A 19,019-nucleotide genomic window follows, 5' to 3' on the forward strand; every position below is an offset into this window, starting at 1 on the left:
GGCACTGATGTTGGACGAGAAGCCCTGGCTCACAGTCTCACTCTAATTCATCCCAAAGGTGTTCTATCGGGTTTAGGTCAGGACTCGCTCATCCATGTCTTTCTGTTGGTGACTTCTGCGCACTGTGTGTGTTTAGCATGCGCTGACCCCGCTCTGTGATTTTACATGGCCTACCAGTTCATGGCTGAGTTGCTGTTGTTCCCAATTGCTTCCACTTAGTTATAATACTACTAACAGTTGACAGTGAGGAAATTTCATGAATGGACTTATTGCACAGATGGCAAACTATCACGGTACCACGCTTGAATTCACTGAGCTCCTGAGAGCGACACATTCTTTCACAAATGTTTGTAGAAGCGTCTGCATGCCTATAGTAGGGGCTTGATTTTACACAACTGTGGCCGTGGAAGTGATTGGAAGGCCTGAATTCAATGATTTGGAGGGGTGTCCCAATACTTTTGGCAATATAGTGTATTTGCATTTAAAATGTACAATAGGCTATATTTAATGCTGTTTCATTAATATTATTAAACCACTCTAATCTTAAAATGTAGCAGTGTGACAACTTGCCCCAGTCTCCCTTAATCTCGATAATCTTGCTACTTTGTCAGTTTGCTTAATCCATTGTTTTTCTTCTAGAAAACATAATACTTCAGTGAAATAGTTTTTAATAATTACATGCATCTACCATTTACATGGTTTTGTAGATTATATTTACCTCCTGCTCGGTGAGGCCAAACTCATCTTTAAAGTTGAAGACCTCCACGGATTCAGGATTCACAGCCGCGATCATCTTCTCTCCGTGGAGGACAACCCTGGGGATGAGTGGGACAGATTCATCAAACGCAGGCTTTTAAAGTTGTATTTTCAACCATTTATGCCTTTATTATGATAGAAATGAAGAGCGGTGACAGGAAGCGATAGAAGAGGAGAGAGAGAGGGAAGAGGGGTTGGGAAAGGACCACGACCTGGGACTCAAACTTGCTTCAAAGTTACTTAAGAAGAATTTTTTTGTTTGTTTATTCTAAAAACATGGAAAAATATCTATCCACAGGCCAGGGGAAGAAAAATCATCTTGTTTTCACTTTGAAATAAGGTTATTTTTCTTGACCCATAGACATTAGTTTCTTGTTTTAGGCATGAACTCAAAAAAAAAAAAAAATTTTTTTTTTATATATCTCAAGTCATTTTGCTTCTCAAGTAATCTTGATTTAAAAATGTTTAGATATTTGTAAGACAAACAAAATGCAAAACAAGAAAATACATTTTGCAGTGCGTCCACATGGTTATTGCTCCAACCAAACTGAGTTTTTACACTTTCATATATTAGACTCTAGGCAGTAATGCCAAATACATCAAATCATAATACACTCTTTCTTAACTTGTCATTTACCTGATGCTTTTATTCTAAACAAGTATGTGACAAGATCAGATCCTTAACCATTAAACTACCCAAATTTCCTGTCATTTTGTCTGTCCTGAAACAAAGTTCTTGTCTACAAACATAAGAATACATAAGTCTAAATACATATGCTCTTAAAAATAAAGGTTCTTTATTGGCATCGGTGGTTCCATGAAAAACATGTAACACCCATATAACCTTTACATTACACAAGAACCGAAAAACAGAAAAAGGTTCTTTAGAATTTTAAAACAAAAGAACTGTTCACTGAAAGGTTCTTTGGGGAACCAAAAATCTATGTTCTAATCTATGCCATCACTGCAAAAAAAAGAAGAAAAAAAAGGTTACACTTTATTTTAAGGTGTCATTGTTACAGTGTAATTAAATACTTAAGTACTGAGTAATATTAAGCAACTACATGTACTTACTATAGGGTTAGGGTAGGATTAGAATTTGGTTGAGGGTTAGTTGCATGTAATTATGCATAATTTACTGTTATTACTATGGTAAGTACATGTAACATATGTAACAAGGACACTGTAAAATAAAGTATTACCAAAAAACACTTTTTGGAAGCTTTATTTTGTAGTGTGCCTGAACAACCAATATAGTGAAAGGGAAAAGTCAGATTGACCCCAACCTGACCCTGAAATCTGAATGTTGTTTCAGGAACAACAAGCTTGTTGATTCTTGGCATAAACAGTCATATATTTCAGATTTAGATTAAAATACAGTTTTATTAAATAAATAAATCTGCAGACCTGTCATAAGCACATTTAGTGGAGGTCTTCACTGACGTGTCCAGACTGTCATCCGTCAGCCACACAAACTCACTCTCCGAGCGCAGACGAATGTTCACCCACTGCTTCTTAGGAACGTAACCACAGGCGGCGTTGAAATCTCCCATGATGATGAAGTTCTGACACAAGACCAGATGAAACTGAGTGAGGAACAGGAACTAAACCAGGTGTGTGGATCACTGACACTGTTATACACCATATACACCTGTCGGCATTATAGAACACCAAAGGCAATAAAAGCAATATATAAACAAACTTTTGTACCAAATGCAATAAGTCTTTTGAATAAGGGGTAGGAAATGTGAATATTTTAAGCTTTGATATTGTGTGTTTTTGTGTATTGTTAGATGTATTGGGTGGATGTTGTATATTGTTAATTGTTTTGTGATTGTATGGCGAGACCAAAGACCAATTTTCAGCTCCGGCTGAACAATAAAGTAATACAACAACTACAACAAAAGAATTGCTCTAGTCAGGGAACATAACATAACATGCATTGATTTGAACTGAGAAATGCTTACGTCAGATTGCCACATCTGTGAAATATTCTGATAAACGTCATACAGTTCATCGATTTCTTTCACAGCGGCTTCTGGAACCGTATGAATAGGAATGATGACGAAATCCTTGATTTCTGTTGTAAGACAGACAGAAACCTGCTGGTCATAATGTCTTCATCATCTTTATGGAGGTCAGAGGTTCATCTTCTGTCTCACCAGTGTTTGGAGATGAGAACCACACGACAAACGGTTCTCGAGCAAAAGCATCTTCATCTTCGCTTTGTGTGTCTGGATACTGATAGACGGCTTTCACAGTCAGCGACTTCTTCCTGATATGATCACAACTAAATTATTATTGCACTCTGATTTCATTATAAATGCATTCGGCAGATGTTTGATATAAAGCAACATAGAGTTTGTGTTTTCACTTGCAACTTACTCAAACATGTTTCATTACTTTGACTTTATTAATTACATTTTTTGTACAGCTATTAATTGCAACTTAACCTTTATTTCGCTTTTTGCAGTTCAGCACGGAAAAAATGGCATTGTATGTTTAAATTTTAGTTCGTATTCTATAGAAATGCATCAAACCACATGCATAATTCAGCTAAATTAATATTATCTGTTTTGCATGCAAAACGACATTAATAATTATGAAATATTTCTTCATAAATCCCACATGCCTGTAAATGAAGGCATACTGCTCCTTGTATGTTTTCCTCCCGAGTCTCTCACTAATGACGGAGCTAAATGTCTCTGCTCGCGTCCTGGACCGGCTGTGAGGGACAACACACACACAGATTTAGGTTTGTTTGTCATTTTCCTGTATTCATCAAGACTTTATGATCTCATCTAATGTTCTATGTGAGCAGAAGTGTGTTTACCTATTCAGGAGAGTCATGAGTTGATCAAACGCTTTTCCTTTCGCATCTTTGATCTCCAGGATGAGCATGAGGTCACAGCGACTGATGCTCTGCACGGAGAGTTTTAAAGTCATCACTATTTATTCATATGTGACCACAAAACCAGTCACATGGGTCACTTTTTTTTAAAATTGAGATTTATACATCATATGAAAGCTGAATAAATAAGCTTTCCATTGATGTATGGTTTGCTAGGATAGGATAATATTTGGTCGAGATACAACTATTGAAAATCTGGAATCTGAGGGTGCAAAAAAATCTAAACATGGAGAAAATCTCCTTTAAAGTTCACGATTGTGCTGCATTCACTCACAGAAATACATGTTTTATATACTATTTACAGTAGGAAATTTACAAAATATCTTCATGGAACATGATCTTTACTTAAAATCATAATAGTTTTTGGCATACAAGAAAAATCAATAATTTTGACCCATACAATGTATTGTTTATTGCCACAAATATACCCGTGTGACTCGTGACTGGTGAGGTGATCCAGGGTCACATATACAAAGTAAAGGTTCCAAAAGGGGCTTTTCACAGCGATGCCATTTTGTGTTCCTCAAAGAACTCGTTCTTAAAAGAACCATTTTTCTTAGTGTCTTATCTTTTTCCACTATAAAGAACCTTTTGTGCAATTTTTGGAAAGATTCCATGAATGAACATCCAGGTTCTTCATGGAAGCATCGATGCAAATAAAGAACCTGTATTTTAAGAGCGTTCACCCTTGCCCAGTCGCCAGAATCTGAACTTGTGACCTTGGAATACCTGAGCAATCATGTGTTCCTAAAAACATTGACAACATGTCTTGTTCCTCTGTGTTCTCCTGCCTTGACACACAGTAAAACAATGTCACTACAGTTCATAATAACATTCGACGACGTTTAGTAACACAATGTTATCTGATCTGGAATGGATTGACATTTCCGTAGAGTGGGACTGCGGCCAAGTCTTTTAGTCAGTGTTTTTTCCATAAAACCATTACTTTTATTATGCATTCGAACATGAATAAAACACAATGCAATTTAAAGCAGTGCATTATGCACATTTAAAATAGCATCACAGCATTTGCGTTAATTATTAAATAGCATGCAAAAATAAAAAAAAGGCTCACCTCCACTATGATGTCCAGCACATGAGGTTTGGAGACTTTACTCTCTCCGAACGACTGTATGTTGAAGGAGCAGATGTTGAGGCTGACGGCTCCTCCGAGGTTCAGCAGGATCAGAGCGCTCAGCATCTCCGGGATGAAGTCAGCTCAAATAAGAGGGATTTCTGGGAACTTCCTTCATTTATACTGCGACCAAACACTTCCTGAGCTTATCTGATGGCCAAGTTCTGCATTCTGGACAGGATCAGGAATAGGAACAGATTCCTGTTTTCAGAAGTGTTATTTCTCTTGTATTTCAATCAATCATTTAAATAATATAATTTTCATAAAAAGGGTTTGAAATTAACATTAACTGTGGCGGGTAGCCCAGATCAACTCACTAGCTAATTTGGCAGGTTATGATTAATTTAAATGTATTTAAATATTGATTGATTGTATATCATAAAATAGAATTTTTTAATCATAACCTGCCAAATTAGCTAGTGAGTTGATTGAAATTATTCATAAATCCTTGAACCCCCGTGTCTTATTTCATTTTATTTTGATGGTCGTAAATCTAAAGGCCATTCAATGATTCCTTGTTTAATAATAATTTAATATTAAATATAATAATCTATTTTATGATATACAATCAATCAATATTTAAATACATTTAAATTTAAGCAGTGATTTTGATCATCTGGTTTATTTCTGATATTGCTGTTTTGGCTAGTAGAAATTCAGAATGGTTTCAACGCCTGCATTTAAAGTAAAACTTTATGTATGATGAAATTGGTTTTAAAATTGGCTGTTTTATTTAATATCTATATATAGATGTGATTGTATCTCTAAGTATTTTAATAGGAACAACAGTTACTGAAAAATGATTAATTTGCCAGGATGTACTGTGGTGGTTTATGAGGTCATGCTTGAAATGTCATATCATCTACACTGTAAAAAAAAATCCCGTAAAAAAACGGTAAATCTCTGGCAGCAAAGTTTCCAGACGGATTCCGTTAAATTACAGCAAATAACCATTTCACAAAATTACAGGCAAAAACCGTAAAAATACAGAATTGACTTTACGGTCAAAATTAATTAAATTACAGTACATTACTGTTAATAATGGCTTATTAAACCGTGGAAAAACAGATAAATTATGTCAAATTACATAAAAAGAACATTTAACTTTAAGGTTAAACTGTAAATTTAGGGTTTTATAAAGTTATTTTATAATAATGCTCTGTCTATCTACAGTAATTATCTTTTAATATATAGTTTTTCTGTGTAAAATAACTATGAAGTTATGTATAAAAATGTAATAAGTACATAAATTCAAATACAAAGTTTGTATATTTACAGTTTTAATTTTTGCAGATCCAGTTTCACAACTTTGACCAATCTCTAATTAAGTACTTAATAATAGCAAATGTACAGTCAATTTCTGTTAAATTAACTAAACGTACAAGTACGGAATACCTGCACATTTACAGTATTACTCATTAAACAAACACTAAACATCAAGATACGTGAATGATAGGAAATACAGGCTTAGTATATCATTTAGAACATGTAAAAATATCCACATTAAAAGACAATTGCTGTATGCCTTTATACTCTAATATAACTTATTTCAAACATTTACAATTACATTTTATCCAAAGTGACTTAAAATTAAGAGAACAATAGAAGCAACAAGTGCAGTGACAAGTCCCAGTTAGTGTAGCACAGTACACAAGTTCATTTATTTATTATTAAAACAAAGATTTAGTATTATTGGGTCAAGTGTTTATGAAAAGATGGATCTTTAGCAGTTTCTTGAAAGTGTGTTGAGTTGGGCAGGTCATCCCACCAGCAGGGAACAGTCCAGGTAAAGGTCAGTGAAAGTGATTTTGTGTCTCTTTGGGATGATGGCACCACAAGGTGCCGTTCACTTGCAGAACACAAGCTTCTGGAGACACATAGATCTGAAGCAGTGAGATTAGGTCTTGCTGCAGCATCTGGATCAGTTGCAGAGGTGTGACTGATGCTGGAAGGCCTGCCAGGAGAGCATTACAATAGTCCAGTCTGGATAGAACAAGAGCTTAGACAAGGAGTTTTGTGGCTCCGATAGGAAGGGCCGGATCTTTCTGATGTTGTATAAGGCAAATCAGCAGGATCACACAGCAAGGATGGTTTGGCTGAAACCATAAGCAGTTCTGTCTTGGCAAGGTTGAGTTGAAGGTGAAGGTCATTCATCCAGCAAGAATTTTCCATCAGGTAGGCTGAGACAACCGTCAGATCCTCTGGCTGGAATGAAAGGTAGAGATATGTGTCATTAAGTGATAGGAAAAGTCATGTTTCTAAATGACAGAGCCTAGTTACACCACAAAAAAAAAAAAAAAAAAATTAAATAGATGGGTGGAATCTAACACAATCGTGGTCTTACTGTAGCAAAACCAAACCTTGTGCAGCTCCAGTGGCCTCACAAGAATCAAATGAATATTCACATGGGAAAATACAGTATAAAACAAATTAAATTTTCTGCCACTTTTAGTGCAATCATATGGAATCAGAAGACTCTGCCATTACAATATTTTAAATTACTTCTTCCCATACCTTGTTTGCCATGATCATTCTGCTTTCCACTTGACCTGAAATCACAAAAAAATATATATATTTTTTTTTAACAACTCAGTATTACATTTACACATCAGAATATGTTCCACTGGGACAATACAAAACCTCAACTGACTATGATCTGAAAGCTGAGCAGGAAAGGCTAACAGTGAAGTTTTGAGCTGAGACACCTAACGTTAGGGGTGTAACTGTCTGTTCATCTGGATCAATGCAATTTTCATAACCAATGATCAAAAGTATCCTATGAAAAAGGCTACTATGATGACCCCAGGCCATCCAAAATGTAGATAAGTTCATTTCTTCATCAGAACACAAACATTCTATCAACTTTTATTTTATAAGCCTAATATATGCACATGTATGCAACGTTACGTGTTGGCAAGCAGATGCAGCCAGAATATGCAATTTATCATGTTGTGTTCATATTCTAGTCTCATGTGCTTTCCTGTATCAAGTACAGTATTTACTGAAATCGTTTTCTTAACAGTCTTGATAGCCACGTTAACCCTTACAAAAATTAACTATGGCTTAACCACAAAGAAAAAACAAAAAAACAAACAAACATGGTAGGCCTATTTGTAGTATAACTGTGGTTATTAAAAATGGTAATAAAAATCCGCCAAAAACGTGGATACTATAATTTTACTATAATTAAAACCAAGGATATTTTTTAAGAGAATAGTTTTCAGCTTCCAGGCAGTGTTTCAAAATGTCCCGCCATTTAAGAGATTGATTTACTGACAGATAGGCTACTATCGCGTATTAACGAAGATTTTATACACAATTAAACGGACTTTGATATGTATAACAAGTCTACGAAAGCTCGTTTTAGGTCTTTTGAGGTGTGGGTTCAACTGATCTTTCTTAAAACAGATGGAAAATGTAAAGACGCATGCTACATTTTCAGTGTTTTGCCCTCCAGCTCTCGCCAGTTAACTGAACATAATTTAAGAATGCTAACGTTAGCTTGAAAACTGTAAACTTAACACAAATGTAATATAAAATATCGTTCACATGTAACGTTAGTATAATGAGACTCTTACCTTAGCCGGTGATCGGTTGGCATGATGTCCGCTGTGACGAACAAGGCTCACTGAAAAGGGCGTTATCTCCGAAGAATCCAAACGGTCTGACTGACAACATGGCTCCTGCTCACGGCTGCTCTTGACGAATATGATTGCTTTGAAGTGAACCCCTGTTAATCTCACAATCCACTTCACGAGTAGACTGAATTCAAATCTCCCGCTTGCCCAAACTCAACTGATCAGCTAACGTTAACCGTTGTGGGCGGAAGTAAACAGCGGAAATGAATTTGAATCTGCGTCATCGCGCGCGCGCACTCACACACACACACACACACAAAGCCCTGAATGTGAAGCAACGGAGATGTAGAAAAATATTCATAAAATATACATGAAATTATGGGAGAATAAGACAATAAAATAATGATCAAAAGGAGTATAAAGTAAAATGCGAAATAAAAAATAATTCAATACAGGCCTACTGTAGCCTATGTAGGGTACTGTATGTACAAATACTATTATTTAACCTTAAAAAAAACTCACTTTAACCCCCACATGCTTAATAATCTGTAAGGAAAACATTGAATAGATGCTGATTTCCGCAGTTATACCTTCTTTTCTTTGTTTTCTAATTTCACAGAAAAAATCTGTAAAAAATTACTTAATAATTTCTGTAAAATTACACATAACTCTGTAAAAATACAGACAAGTTCCTTTTAAAAAACGTAAAATTGCTGTAAAACCAAAATACAAGCAATTAACTGTAAATTTAACAATGGACCTTTAAATTACAGCAAATGCCTTTTATTTTACAGATATTTGCTGTATAATGACAAAACGGTAAAATTCTGTAAAAAAATACAGACAATTACCTGTAAAATTACACTTTTTTTTTACAGTGTACCCAAATAAACAATCTATAGTTAGATAGATCCCTCCCTTCTTCCCGAATTCAGCACCAACCTTCACTTGGAGTCGTTTAGGAATTTTTTTTATAGCTCCAGTTTTGATTAAAGACATTGTCCGTCGCTGCGAGCAGGGTTCGAACCTGCGCGGGGAGACCCCATTGGATTTCAAGTCCAACGCCTTAACCACTCGGCCATCGCAGCTGTGCGTTCACACGCGCCAGGTACATTTCTTAAAGTGTATTCAACCAATATAGTTGTGCTTTCGGTTTCTTAAAAAACGTCGAGTTATACATGTCATTTCCGTTCTGAGATGCAGGTTGTGCAGCTGACATTAGTTAACTACATTTTAAACGTTATTTTATTTTCCCGCGGCATTCCCCTTTAAATGAGCGCGTTTTCCAGTGAAACACGATGAGCGGATAGATTAAAAAAATACTGGCTTAAAAAATATGCTGCTATTTTAACTTTTCAATGTGTATTATTCAAATCAAGGATGATTCAATAATTTAATCAGTATAATTATTCAGAAGACCGTTTTTGACAGTTGACCAGACGGCGCGGTGTCATTTGATCTCTGTTACATTTCTCAACGCTGGTCATGATGAACCAATCATAGCCGATTGTGGTTACTGGAAAGGGATTTTAATTAATCATTTCGTAGATATGACTGCTTGCCGATTTTCTTTTGTATAAGAGGCATATTCATTTATTTAATTAATTATACTTTTAACTGGACAAGTGTATCCAGTAGACCAGACGTCATCCTTGAAATCTCAATGCGCTTCAATGTGGGTTTTGGTTGTGTGAGCCGCCGCGCGCCACCTGACGGACGTTTCTCCCAGGAAACTGTTATTTATCCAGGAACATATACCGCCCACTGGATTCTTCTTATGTCAGATGTGCACCTGACAGATGTTCGCTTATAATTCCTATCGACGGATCATTATTTCCCGCATATATTCCCCTTTAAATCGAGCGAACTTCCCTGTTCAGTGAGCGCGCTCGGGTCTGCATCTCCGCAGATCAGAGGCTGATATGACTGGGCTTTGATCGGCCTTTACTGGACATTCTCGCATTACACGGACATTTAAAGGTATGCTTACTATATTTAAAGAGCATTTGCATTTAATATTGCGATCAAATACGTTTCACTGTCATGGAAGTGTATTCAAGCTCAGATCTTTGATCACATGATGACAGATCTGATGTGTCACCATGTAACAATATTTAATTGCGACAATGTGTGAATGAGATCTGAGTGTTATTAATTAATACTTCTTTTTAGTAAAAATGAAAGTGTACCGTACTCGAATTCACGTGATCTAAATAATGAATATTGTTTTTGTTTTACTTCCCTTCTTATTTTTAACGGTCGATATTTATACTTATTGCTTAATCCATTGATAAACATAATTCAGGACTATGAAAGTAAATAAGGGCTTAGCATATATATATAGGCTATATACATATATGTGTGTGTCTATATATATATATATATATATATATATATATATAATGTATATAATTATATATAATTGCATTATTTGCCCATTTATTTTTACCATGGCTTTGTACATTTATCTATAAAGACCAGAGCTCTTTTACCCAGATGTTATTATAATTTTGCTTCACTTTATAATTCACCTCAATTATTCCCTTTGCATCGCTAATGGATTCTGTTGGTCTCATCTGTGCACATCTGTCAACCCATTTCTGTTTTTTTTTCTCTGTCCTTGCTTAAAAATATCTTGCAGTTATGGTTAGATAATCTAATCTGTTATGCTCATTAGAAGCTATATCTGACATGAGGTGAGGTCCAAAAGCTGTGTTTTGTGAGTTGTCAGTGCTGTGTTGTTTAACAGGATGGATTTGGACGTGTTGAACATGTTCATCATTGCCGGAGGGACGCTGGCGATCCCCATACTGGCTTTCGTTGCCTCGTTCCTGCTCTGGCCCGCAGCTCTCATTAAAGTTTATCACTGGTAAGTGCTGGAGAGATCTGAGCTTAAATTTAATTTCACTTCACGAAGTCCTCCGAGTTCACTAGAGCTCATCTGAAGAAGAGCATGTGCAAATGACCTGGATTTCTCAGTACTGACATTCTGAGTAATTTCAGCATTTTAACACTTGTTATCTCTTTCAGTGCTGCCGTTAAACGAGACAAAACGAGTCTTATCAATACAATCAGTTACAGTTACACAAACCACAGGGTCCAATCCACAAGATAAAGTTGCAACGTGTTATTTCTGTCATTAGCAGCACCAAACACAAAAAAATATTGTAAAATTCCAAAGAAAATGATGTTTAACAGTGAAAACAATTGTGAATACAACATGTTTCCAGGGCATGAAAATGATTTTCTTACTTAATATTTTTGTCTTATTTTGTTTTTTTGTCTTGTCCTGTACACATACCTAAACATTCTTAAATCAAGATACACTTACTTGAGAATTAAAAATGACTTTAAGTCATTATTATATATAAAAAATATTAAGTCATGTTTTCACTAAAAATTATACATTTTTTTTATAAAATTATGCTTAAAACAAGAAAAATATCTGTCATTGAGGTAAGGAAAAATAAACTTGTTTTCCCCTTTGAATTAAGTTTATTTTTTCTTACCGCATGGGCAGATTTGTTCTTCTTGTTTTAAGGATAAACTCACTTAATTTTGATCATCAATATCTTAAGTCAATTTGCTTCTCAAGTAAATGTATCCTGATTTAAGTTGTATATTTATTTTAAAAAAAAGACAAAAATACTTGGTAAGAAAATGATTTTTTTTTTTTTTTTTTTTGCAGTGTGGGTGTTTTCTGGCATGATCTAAATATCTTAATAATAATAATTTATTGTCATTGCAATGATACAGCAAGATTACATTAGAGCATCAATGGACAGTGCAGGTGAAAGGCTAATCTTTCAGGATTCATGACTGATTCTCAGACTTGTATTTTTTGCACGTCTCTTATCTGGTGACAGGGATAAAGCTGGTTCGTTTAACAGCCCTCTTCTTTTTATCGTGTCACTGATCTGGGTGAAGGGACACATATCTACAAGGTGCCAATGATTCAGATAGCTTTAGCTCTGAATAATGCATGATGTTTCTATGCATCCAGGAAGCTGTGTGTTTGTGTGTGTGTGTGTGTGTGTGTGTGTGTGTGCATTAGCCGTGAACATGCAGCGCTGCATTTGTTGCTGATGTCAGTTGAATCTTACGCAAGCTGCCCGGTAGACTTTGGTTCTCGTAATATCTGGGAGGCAAACTTTGCTCTAAATGACACAGTCATCAAAACTGCTGTTTGCCTCTGGACTGCTTCCTTCAGTTTCACTTCTGGATTGCTCATGAACAGTGTTCTCTGACTCTGAAAGCATCACTATTACTATTGCTAAAATATAGGCGCAGTGCATTTTGAACATGAATGATTCCCCATGCAAGTCTTGTTACTTTATGTGATCGGACTAAATCGGTAGATGATGATGGCCATACGTTTTATGGGATATTGGACAAATAAGCAACAGACTTCCAACTATTTTTTCATCATGGTTGTGAGTTTTGCACTGGCAAACTTGACTTGCATTTGTTCAGAACATAACATGGATGGTATGTAAGCATTTTAAACCTTCAGTACCATTGTGTACATCAAATTACCACGAAATCACCATCTATTTTACATGCAAAACATGAGATTTGCATCCATCAGCATTATTTTACAGACCTTTTATTTTCATGCAATTTTTATTTTCATCCAAGTCTGTCTGGTGATTTGCTCAACAGGTATTGGCGCAGAAGGCTGGGAATGCAGGTGGATTATGCAGAATATGAAGGATATCGCTTCTGTTTCTCTCACAGAGGGAATCCAGGCGCTCGTCCGTCTGTCCTCATGTTACACGGGTTCTCCGCACACAAGGACATGTGGCTCGGTGTGGTCAAGGCAAGAAACCGCAGCGGCTTAACAGTTCACAACTCAAACATGCAATTTTGGGGGTTTTAAAGGGCAAAAATGCATATATAATTCTCAAAATTAATGAACTATTCCATATAATAACCAACAAATCAACACAAAGAACAGTTATGTGATATGATTTAGAAATCTGTCAAAACGTATTATATTCTGTTGACACAATCATTACTTTGTTTTTATATGGATCAGATGATGAAGTAAAAATAGAAATGTTTGACTGATGTTCTTTGCTTTTTGTAGTTTCTCCCTAGAAATATGCACTTGCTGTGTGTTGACATGCCGGGACATGAAGGGACGACGCGCACCGGTGCTGAGGATTATTCCATAGAGGGCCAAGTCAACCGGATACATCAGGTGAAAAACAACAACAAAAACACTTATACAATTTGGTCAAATATGTATATATTAAATATTTATTTTTTTATGTATTTGTTTATTTGAAAAGGGACAATGTACACTAATCAACATTCAGAACAAATGTAAGCATACCCGAGTTAGCCACAGGCTAGTTCGCATCGGCAGTCCCCTTGCCAGATGTTATTAGGCATCCTAAAATAGTAAACTGTTATAATACAATAAAATTCTTTATACAATAAACAAAAGGTAAAAAATTAGACTGTGTTAAAATCACAACCAATCGAGTAAACAAGATAAACAGATAAAATCTAAAAATAGATGATAATAGATGATACAGTTATTGTTAGTGGATGGGACCAGCGTCAGTGTTGACAGTGTTGATTTTCAATAAGCCATTTCTTAACATTTAAACATTTAAAAAATATATATATATAAAAAAAAATAATAATAATAAAAAAAAAATAAAAAAAAAAAAAATATATATATAATGTATGGATGTAGCAATAATAATAATAATTTTTAATTAAATCGATTTTTTATTTTATATATATATATATATATATATATATAAAATAAAAAATCTATTTAATTAAAAATTATTATTATATATATATATAAAAAAGTCCCTGTTCTTAAAATCTGTCACTTAAGTTGATGTAATTGATCTTGATGAATCCCAGTCACTGACCCAGTTTTTCTTTTTGGCTAAACATCACACAGTGTGTAGACTAATACATCTCTCATGATGACACTGTGGATTTATTAGGCTTGCGTGTTGAGATTTCTCTGAAGTATCTTGAGATCAGTGAAAAGCTCTTGTGTCTTCATTTCTTCTATTCTTCACCCAGAGTTAATCAGCTTTCCTTCAACAACACGGGCTTGTGTCTAAAATAGATGCCCTTCTTCAAACCTGGGGCACTTGACTGTGTTTCCCAGCCTGAAATACACAAGCCCGTCCATGATTGATTTCGGCTCGTTTGAGGTTGTCTATATTTAAAGCAACTTGTGGTAGTTCCTGATTTGCACGGATGAGCAGACTTGAGCAGCTTGCGCTGAAAGGCATTTTCTGGATGCTGAGAGAGTGTTTTGTTTCTAGATGAAGGGTGAAGCTCCTTGTTTTGATGGATGCAGATTAAAAATAACTCACTTTTATCTCTGGAGCACATTTGATGATGTCTCTGAATAATGCTGCATCGCCCTTATGCAACTAAGATATATCCCAGCTGACGACAAGGTTCTCTCAATTATGAAACACTCTTCCAGTAATGTTATGAGAATGTTCGTTCAAAGTTATCTAACATTTTTTTAAGTGTTACTACTTGTTTTAGAATGTTCAGAGAACGTTCAAATGTAACGTTCCCATAATGTTCGCATAATAGTGATTAAATGGAATGTTTCGTATAACCAAGAAAAAAAACTGGACATTTCATTAATAAAACATTAATAACAGCTGTTTGTATTTTCTCATGTTTTCCTGTTAATGTAGTTTGTGAAGTGCACCGGCTTGAAGAAAAAGCCTTTCCATTTGATCGGCACGTCTATGGGTGGAAACGTAGCAGGAGTTTACGCTGCCCGTCACCCGACGGATCTCTGCGGCGTCACTCTCATCTGTCCAGCAGGTCTGTGTGTGTGTGTGTGTGTGTGTGTGTGTGTGTGTACTGGTTTGACCACCCCCCTACATTATGAGGACATGCCTAAATAAACATATGATTTGTTACTAACAAGTGAAAATGTAAAAATGCAGAAAGTTTTCTGTGATGGGTAGGTTTACGGTGTGTGTGTGTGTGTGTGTGTATGTGTACTGGTTTGACCAACCCCCTACATTATGAGGACATGCCTAAATAAACATATGCTTTGTTACTAACAAGTGAAAATGTAAAAATCCAGTTTTCTGTGATGGGTAGGTTTACGGTTTGTGTGTGTGTGTCTGTGTGTGTGTGTCTGTGTGTCTGTGTGTGTGTGTGTGTGTGTGTGTGTGTTGATTTTGTTTCTGACCCAGTACCTCTTCAACATTGCAATGATCCTGCTGGTCAGAGTCAGTAATAGTTCATCAAGGGACATTTCAACATTTGGAGCAAAGGGCCCATTCTTAGGGAATGTCACGAACTGGAATGTTTTTTGTTTTCATCCTTTAACTGCAAAAGGTTGAACTTTCAAGAAATCTTATTTTGCAATGTTAGGCCCAAAGTATCATATTAATATCTTATGACATGTACTTTTTGCCAAAAAAAATGTTGATGAGGCCATTATACTGTGTGTAAACAATAACATACTGATAAAAAACTGTAAGAAGAGGTTTTTTCCTTGGAAGAAGAGGTTTGCTTGGATTCACAGGTCTTGTGTCTCCCTGAAATATGATGGCCGGTACTCAAACATTTCTTGGATCCACAGGTCTTCAGTATCCCACTGAAAGTAAGTTTGTTCAGCGTTTGAGGGAACTGGAGAAGAGTCAGGACAGTGACGGGATCCCGCTGATTCCCTCCACACCAGAGGAGATGGAGGAGATGCTCAGACTGTGTTCCTTCGTGCGCTTTAAGATTCCTAAACAGGTGTGTTTATCTACATTAATTCTGCGTTTGAGAGTTTGAACACTGAATCATTTTCTAATGATTTTTCTTCCTCTGGTTTCCTAGATTCTTCAAGGTCTGGTTGACGTTCGCATTCCAAACAATGACTTCTACCGAGAGTGTGAGTATCGCTGGTGTTGTTTTACTGTCACTTACTCTCTGTATCTTGTCAGCAACTCTTAATATTCTCTGCAGGTTTTATGGAGCTTGTTGGAGAAAAATCCAGACACTCTTTACATGAGAACATGCATCTCATCTCAACTCCTCTGCAAGTCATTTGGGGGAAAAATGACCAGGTATGGACATACTTTAACTGAATAGAGCACAACCGTACTTTTCTGAAAGTAAAAACACCATTCATTTTCCCCATAGGGAAACTGATTTTTAACATAACTTATAAACCTTTAAAGACAGCCCTACTGTGAGCTATGAGGTTGTTAATCGATGGTATAAGCTTTTGTTAAAACCATCAGTCCACATAATTTCAACTTATTTTTTAATTAATCGTGTTTAACAGCAGAATTCCTGGTGGAAAACTACATTACCCATGATTCTTCAGAGAAATCTCCACCAATCAGAGAATCAAAACAAACTCTCAAACTACTTGTTTGTGTGTGTGTGTGTGTGTGTACAGTGCTTCATTTTTTAAAATCCCTATGGGAAATAATGAATGGGAAAAATACTTGCGCAACCAAGGCCACTGAAAATGTGGATGGATACTGTTGCAATCCATGTTTACTTTACTAACACACCTTAGTTTTACAGTTTCTTGAATAGTAACTGTGCAAAGCCATCATACAGCACATGCTTTACTCACATTGACATGTTTTATAAACCATAAAATCTCCAAAACAGTTAAAGAAAAAAGGTACAAGAATATCTTAATAATAGTGTGTGGTGCAATGAAATGTGCTACAGTTGCTCTGACCTTCAACTCCATGACATGTTGAGCAATGTGGGCACAAAACATGTTGTGAAAAAGAAATGTCATGGGTTGTAATGTGTGTTATTGTGTGTGATGCATTACCAAGCACACAGAAACTGATCTGATACTGCTAGATTTACTCAGTTGTCTATTTAAATGATTCCAAACTTACTGTGACAAAGTTAAAATAATGTGGTGCTTTTAGGGTTTGCAATGATAAATCACTGCTATTGCTACTTTTCTTCTTTGCAAGGTTTGAAATCACACATGTAGTTATTAGTTTAAGAATCAACCATTGAAAAAATGCATTTCATTACCATTAATGATATACCGTAAATATACGACTAAACTGTATACCGTATCCTACAGGTGTTAGACGTGTCCGGGGCTTCAGTTCTGTCCGAAGCCGTTTCAGGATCCCAGGTTCATTTGCTAGACAACTGTGGTCACTCTGTAGTGATGGAGCGACCGAGGAAATCTGCCCAGCTCATCCTGGACTTTATCATCGCACAACAGAATGCAGGAATCAACAGCAACAAGAAACGTTCCTAAAACGGGACTCTCTTTAATACTGGTTGGTTAAAGGTTAAGGATCTCAGCTACAAACATAAAGCTGTTGAAGCAGAAACTGGACAGACACAGACATCACAGTTCAGCTTTGGATGAAAGGCTCTTTTAAAAGTAACTATGATTTTTCAGTGTGTAAATAAGCAGTAAAAGTTATTTTTGTAGTGAACGCTCAGGGACGCTCAGCGTTGAAAAGCACTTCAGAATCTATGCAGATACAGATCAGTGTCCTGCAGTATCGATTTCTATTACACTTAGATTAGGCCCAAAACGGTTGTTGAATATCCCTATTTATATCATTATAATTTTCCTCTGATCTACTAGACAGCTTTTCTGGGCATCATAGGCACTCTCCTGAACTAATCGAAGGCCTAGAAATGCTGTATTTATATCCTTTTAAATTGAGACACAGCCTATACGTCTATCCCTTTAGTCATTTACCATGTTTTTCGCCATTTTATCATGATTTAATGTTGACGTTGAGTCATCACATGACAATTACATCACTTTCTTTCTACTATATAGAGTTCTTACAGATCAGTTCTTGCCGTTTTAACCTTGTACATGAGACTATCTCTTGAAAATGTTGTTTGGGAATTATGAAAACAACTGTTTCATGACTTTGCTATTGTAGTGTTAAACTCTGGTTCATATTTCATAGTTCATATTCATATTTTACGAATGCTTATAGTATTATTCTAGTATTAATCTATTATTATTGGTGTTTTTGTCAGTGTAGGTTCAGTTTACATGGAAACAGAAGGAAACATAGTGAAGTTTTTTTGTTTTATTTTCAATGACTGATATCTGCATTCATTCAGTGATAACGTATCACAACATTTCATTTGAAGAATTCTCCAAATCACACAGGAACAACAGAACATGGTTCAGGAATGACTACACTTCTTTATAAAAGACTTTTGAGTGCATTTGCATCACATTACGGCTTGTGGCTTCACGGAAGACAAAGTCAGAAAAGTATTTAACAGTATAAATATTTTTCCAAGCTGAAAGCTTTTTAATCAAAAGAGAAAAACTTTAACTTCGAAAGTTTAATTAATAAAAAGGGTTTATATTTCCTTCACAGAAATTGTTTCATCTGTATCATTGCTTTTACCAAAGCAGATTCAGATTAAATCATTGATTCTGTATCATAAGTCCATGATGACCTTGATAAAGTCTTCACTGAAGACGGAAGAGAACAAGCAATCCCAAAAATGGAAAATAATTATTTGTTTCTAATTCATTTTTGTGGTCAAATCTATGTTGTTGCTTGTGATCTTAGGTAAATTATCTTTGTAGCCCTGATAAGGACAATAATAAAGTCTTATAAAAATGACATGAAGATGCATTTAATGTAAAAGTCAATGTTGT

At 35.6% G+C, this 19,019-nt stretch overlaps 2 protein-coding genes and 1 long non-coding RNA gene across 3 annotated transcripts in view; 1 reads left to right on the forward strand and 2 right to left on the reverse strand.

The window, feature by feature from the left end:
* Positions 1-9,568, reverse strand: part of LOC311074167 (deoxyribonuclease gamma-like) — a 12,590-nt gene extending 3,022 nt beyond the window's left edge. The window contains exons 1-8 of the mRNA XM_084100542.1: positions 9,323-9,568; positions 4,743-4,973; positions 3,590-3,678; positions 3,389-3,481; positions 2,919-3,031; positions 2,724-2,836; positions 2,164-2,321; positions 719-815 (exon numbers count right to left, since the gene is read on the reverse strand). Of these exons, the coding sequence (XP_083956668.1) occupies positions 719-815; positions 2,164-2,321; positions 2,724-2,836; positions 2,919-3,031; positions 3,389-3,481; positions 3,590-3,678; positions 4,743-4,868 (789 nt within the window). The 5' untranslated portion in view covers positions 4,869-4,973; positions 9,323-9,568. The remainder of the gene's footprint in view (positions 1-718; positions 816-2,163; positions 2,322-2,723; positions 2,837-2,918; positions 3,032-3,388; positions 3,482-3,589; positions 3,679-4,742; positions 4,974-9,322) is intronic.
* LOC311074751 lies at positions 6,070-8,657 on the reverse strand. The gene is made up of 3 exons (XR_014604357.1): positions 8,381-8,657; positions 7,317-7,351; positions 6,070-7,007 (listed from the first exon to the last, which is right to left on the reverse strand). It is a non-coding gene; the product is annotated as an uncharacterized lncRNA (long non-coding RNA).
* Positions 9,569-9,895: 327 nt separating the features above from the next.
* On the forward strand, positions 9,896-18,984 carry abhd6a (abhydrolase domain containing 6, acylglycerol lipase a). Its single transcript, XM_084100727.1, has 9 exons — positions 9,896-10,360; positions 11,130-11,249; positions 13,043-13,199; positions 13,470-13,583; positions 15,073-15,205; positions 15,978-16,135; positions 16,220-16,274; positions 16,349-16,449; positions 17,448-18,984. The coding sequence occupies exons 2-9, from the start codon at positions 11,131-11,133 to the stop codon at positions 17,628-17,630; spliced, it is 1,020 nt and encodes a 339-aa protein (XP_083956853.1). The 5' UTR covers positions 9,896-10,360; position 11,130; the 3' UTR covers positions 17,631-18,984.
* The last annotated feature ends 35 nt before the right edge of the window (positions 18,985-19,019 follow it).

Source organism: Abramis brama (genome assembly GCF_963993115.1).
Source record: "Abramis brama genome assembly, chromosome: 23".
In the NCBI taxonomy this organism is placed as follows: domain Eukaryota; kingdom Metazoa; phylum Chordata; class Actinopteri; order Cypriniformes; family Leuciscidae; genus Abramis; species Abramis brama.

Coding starts and splice junctions, on each gene's coding strand:
- abhd6a (XM_084100727.1), top strand. CDS start 11,131: ATGGATTTGGACGTGTTGAACATGTTCATCATTGCCGGAGGGACGCTG. Junction 11,250..13,042: donor CTCATTAAAGTTTATCACTG/GTAAGTGCTGGA, acceptor TTTGCTCAACAG/GTATTGGCGCAGAAGGCTGG. Junction 13,584..15,072: donor AAGTCAACCGGATACATCAG/GTGAAAAACAAC, acceptor CTGTTAATGTAG/TTTGTGAAGTGCACCGGCTT.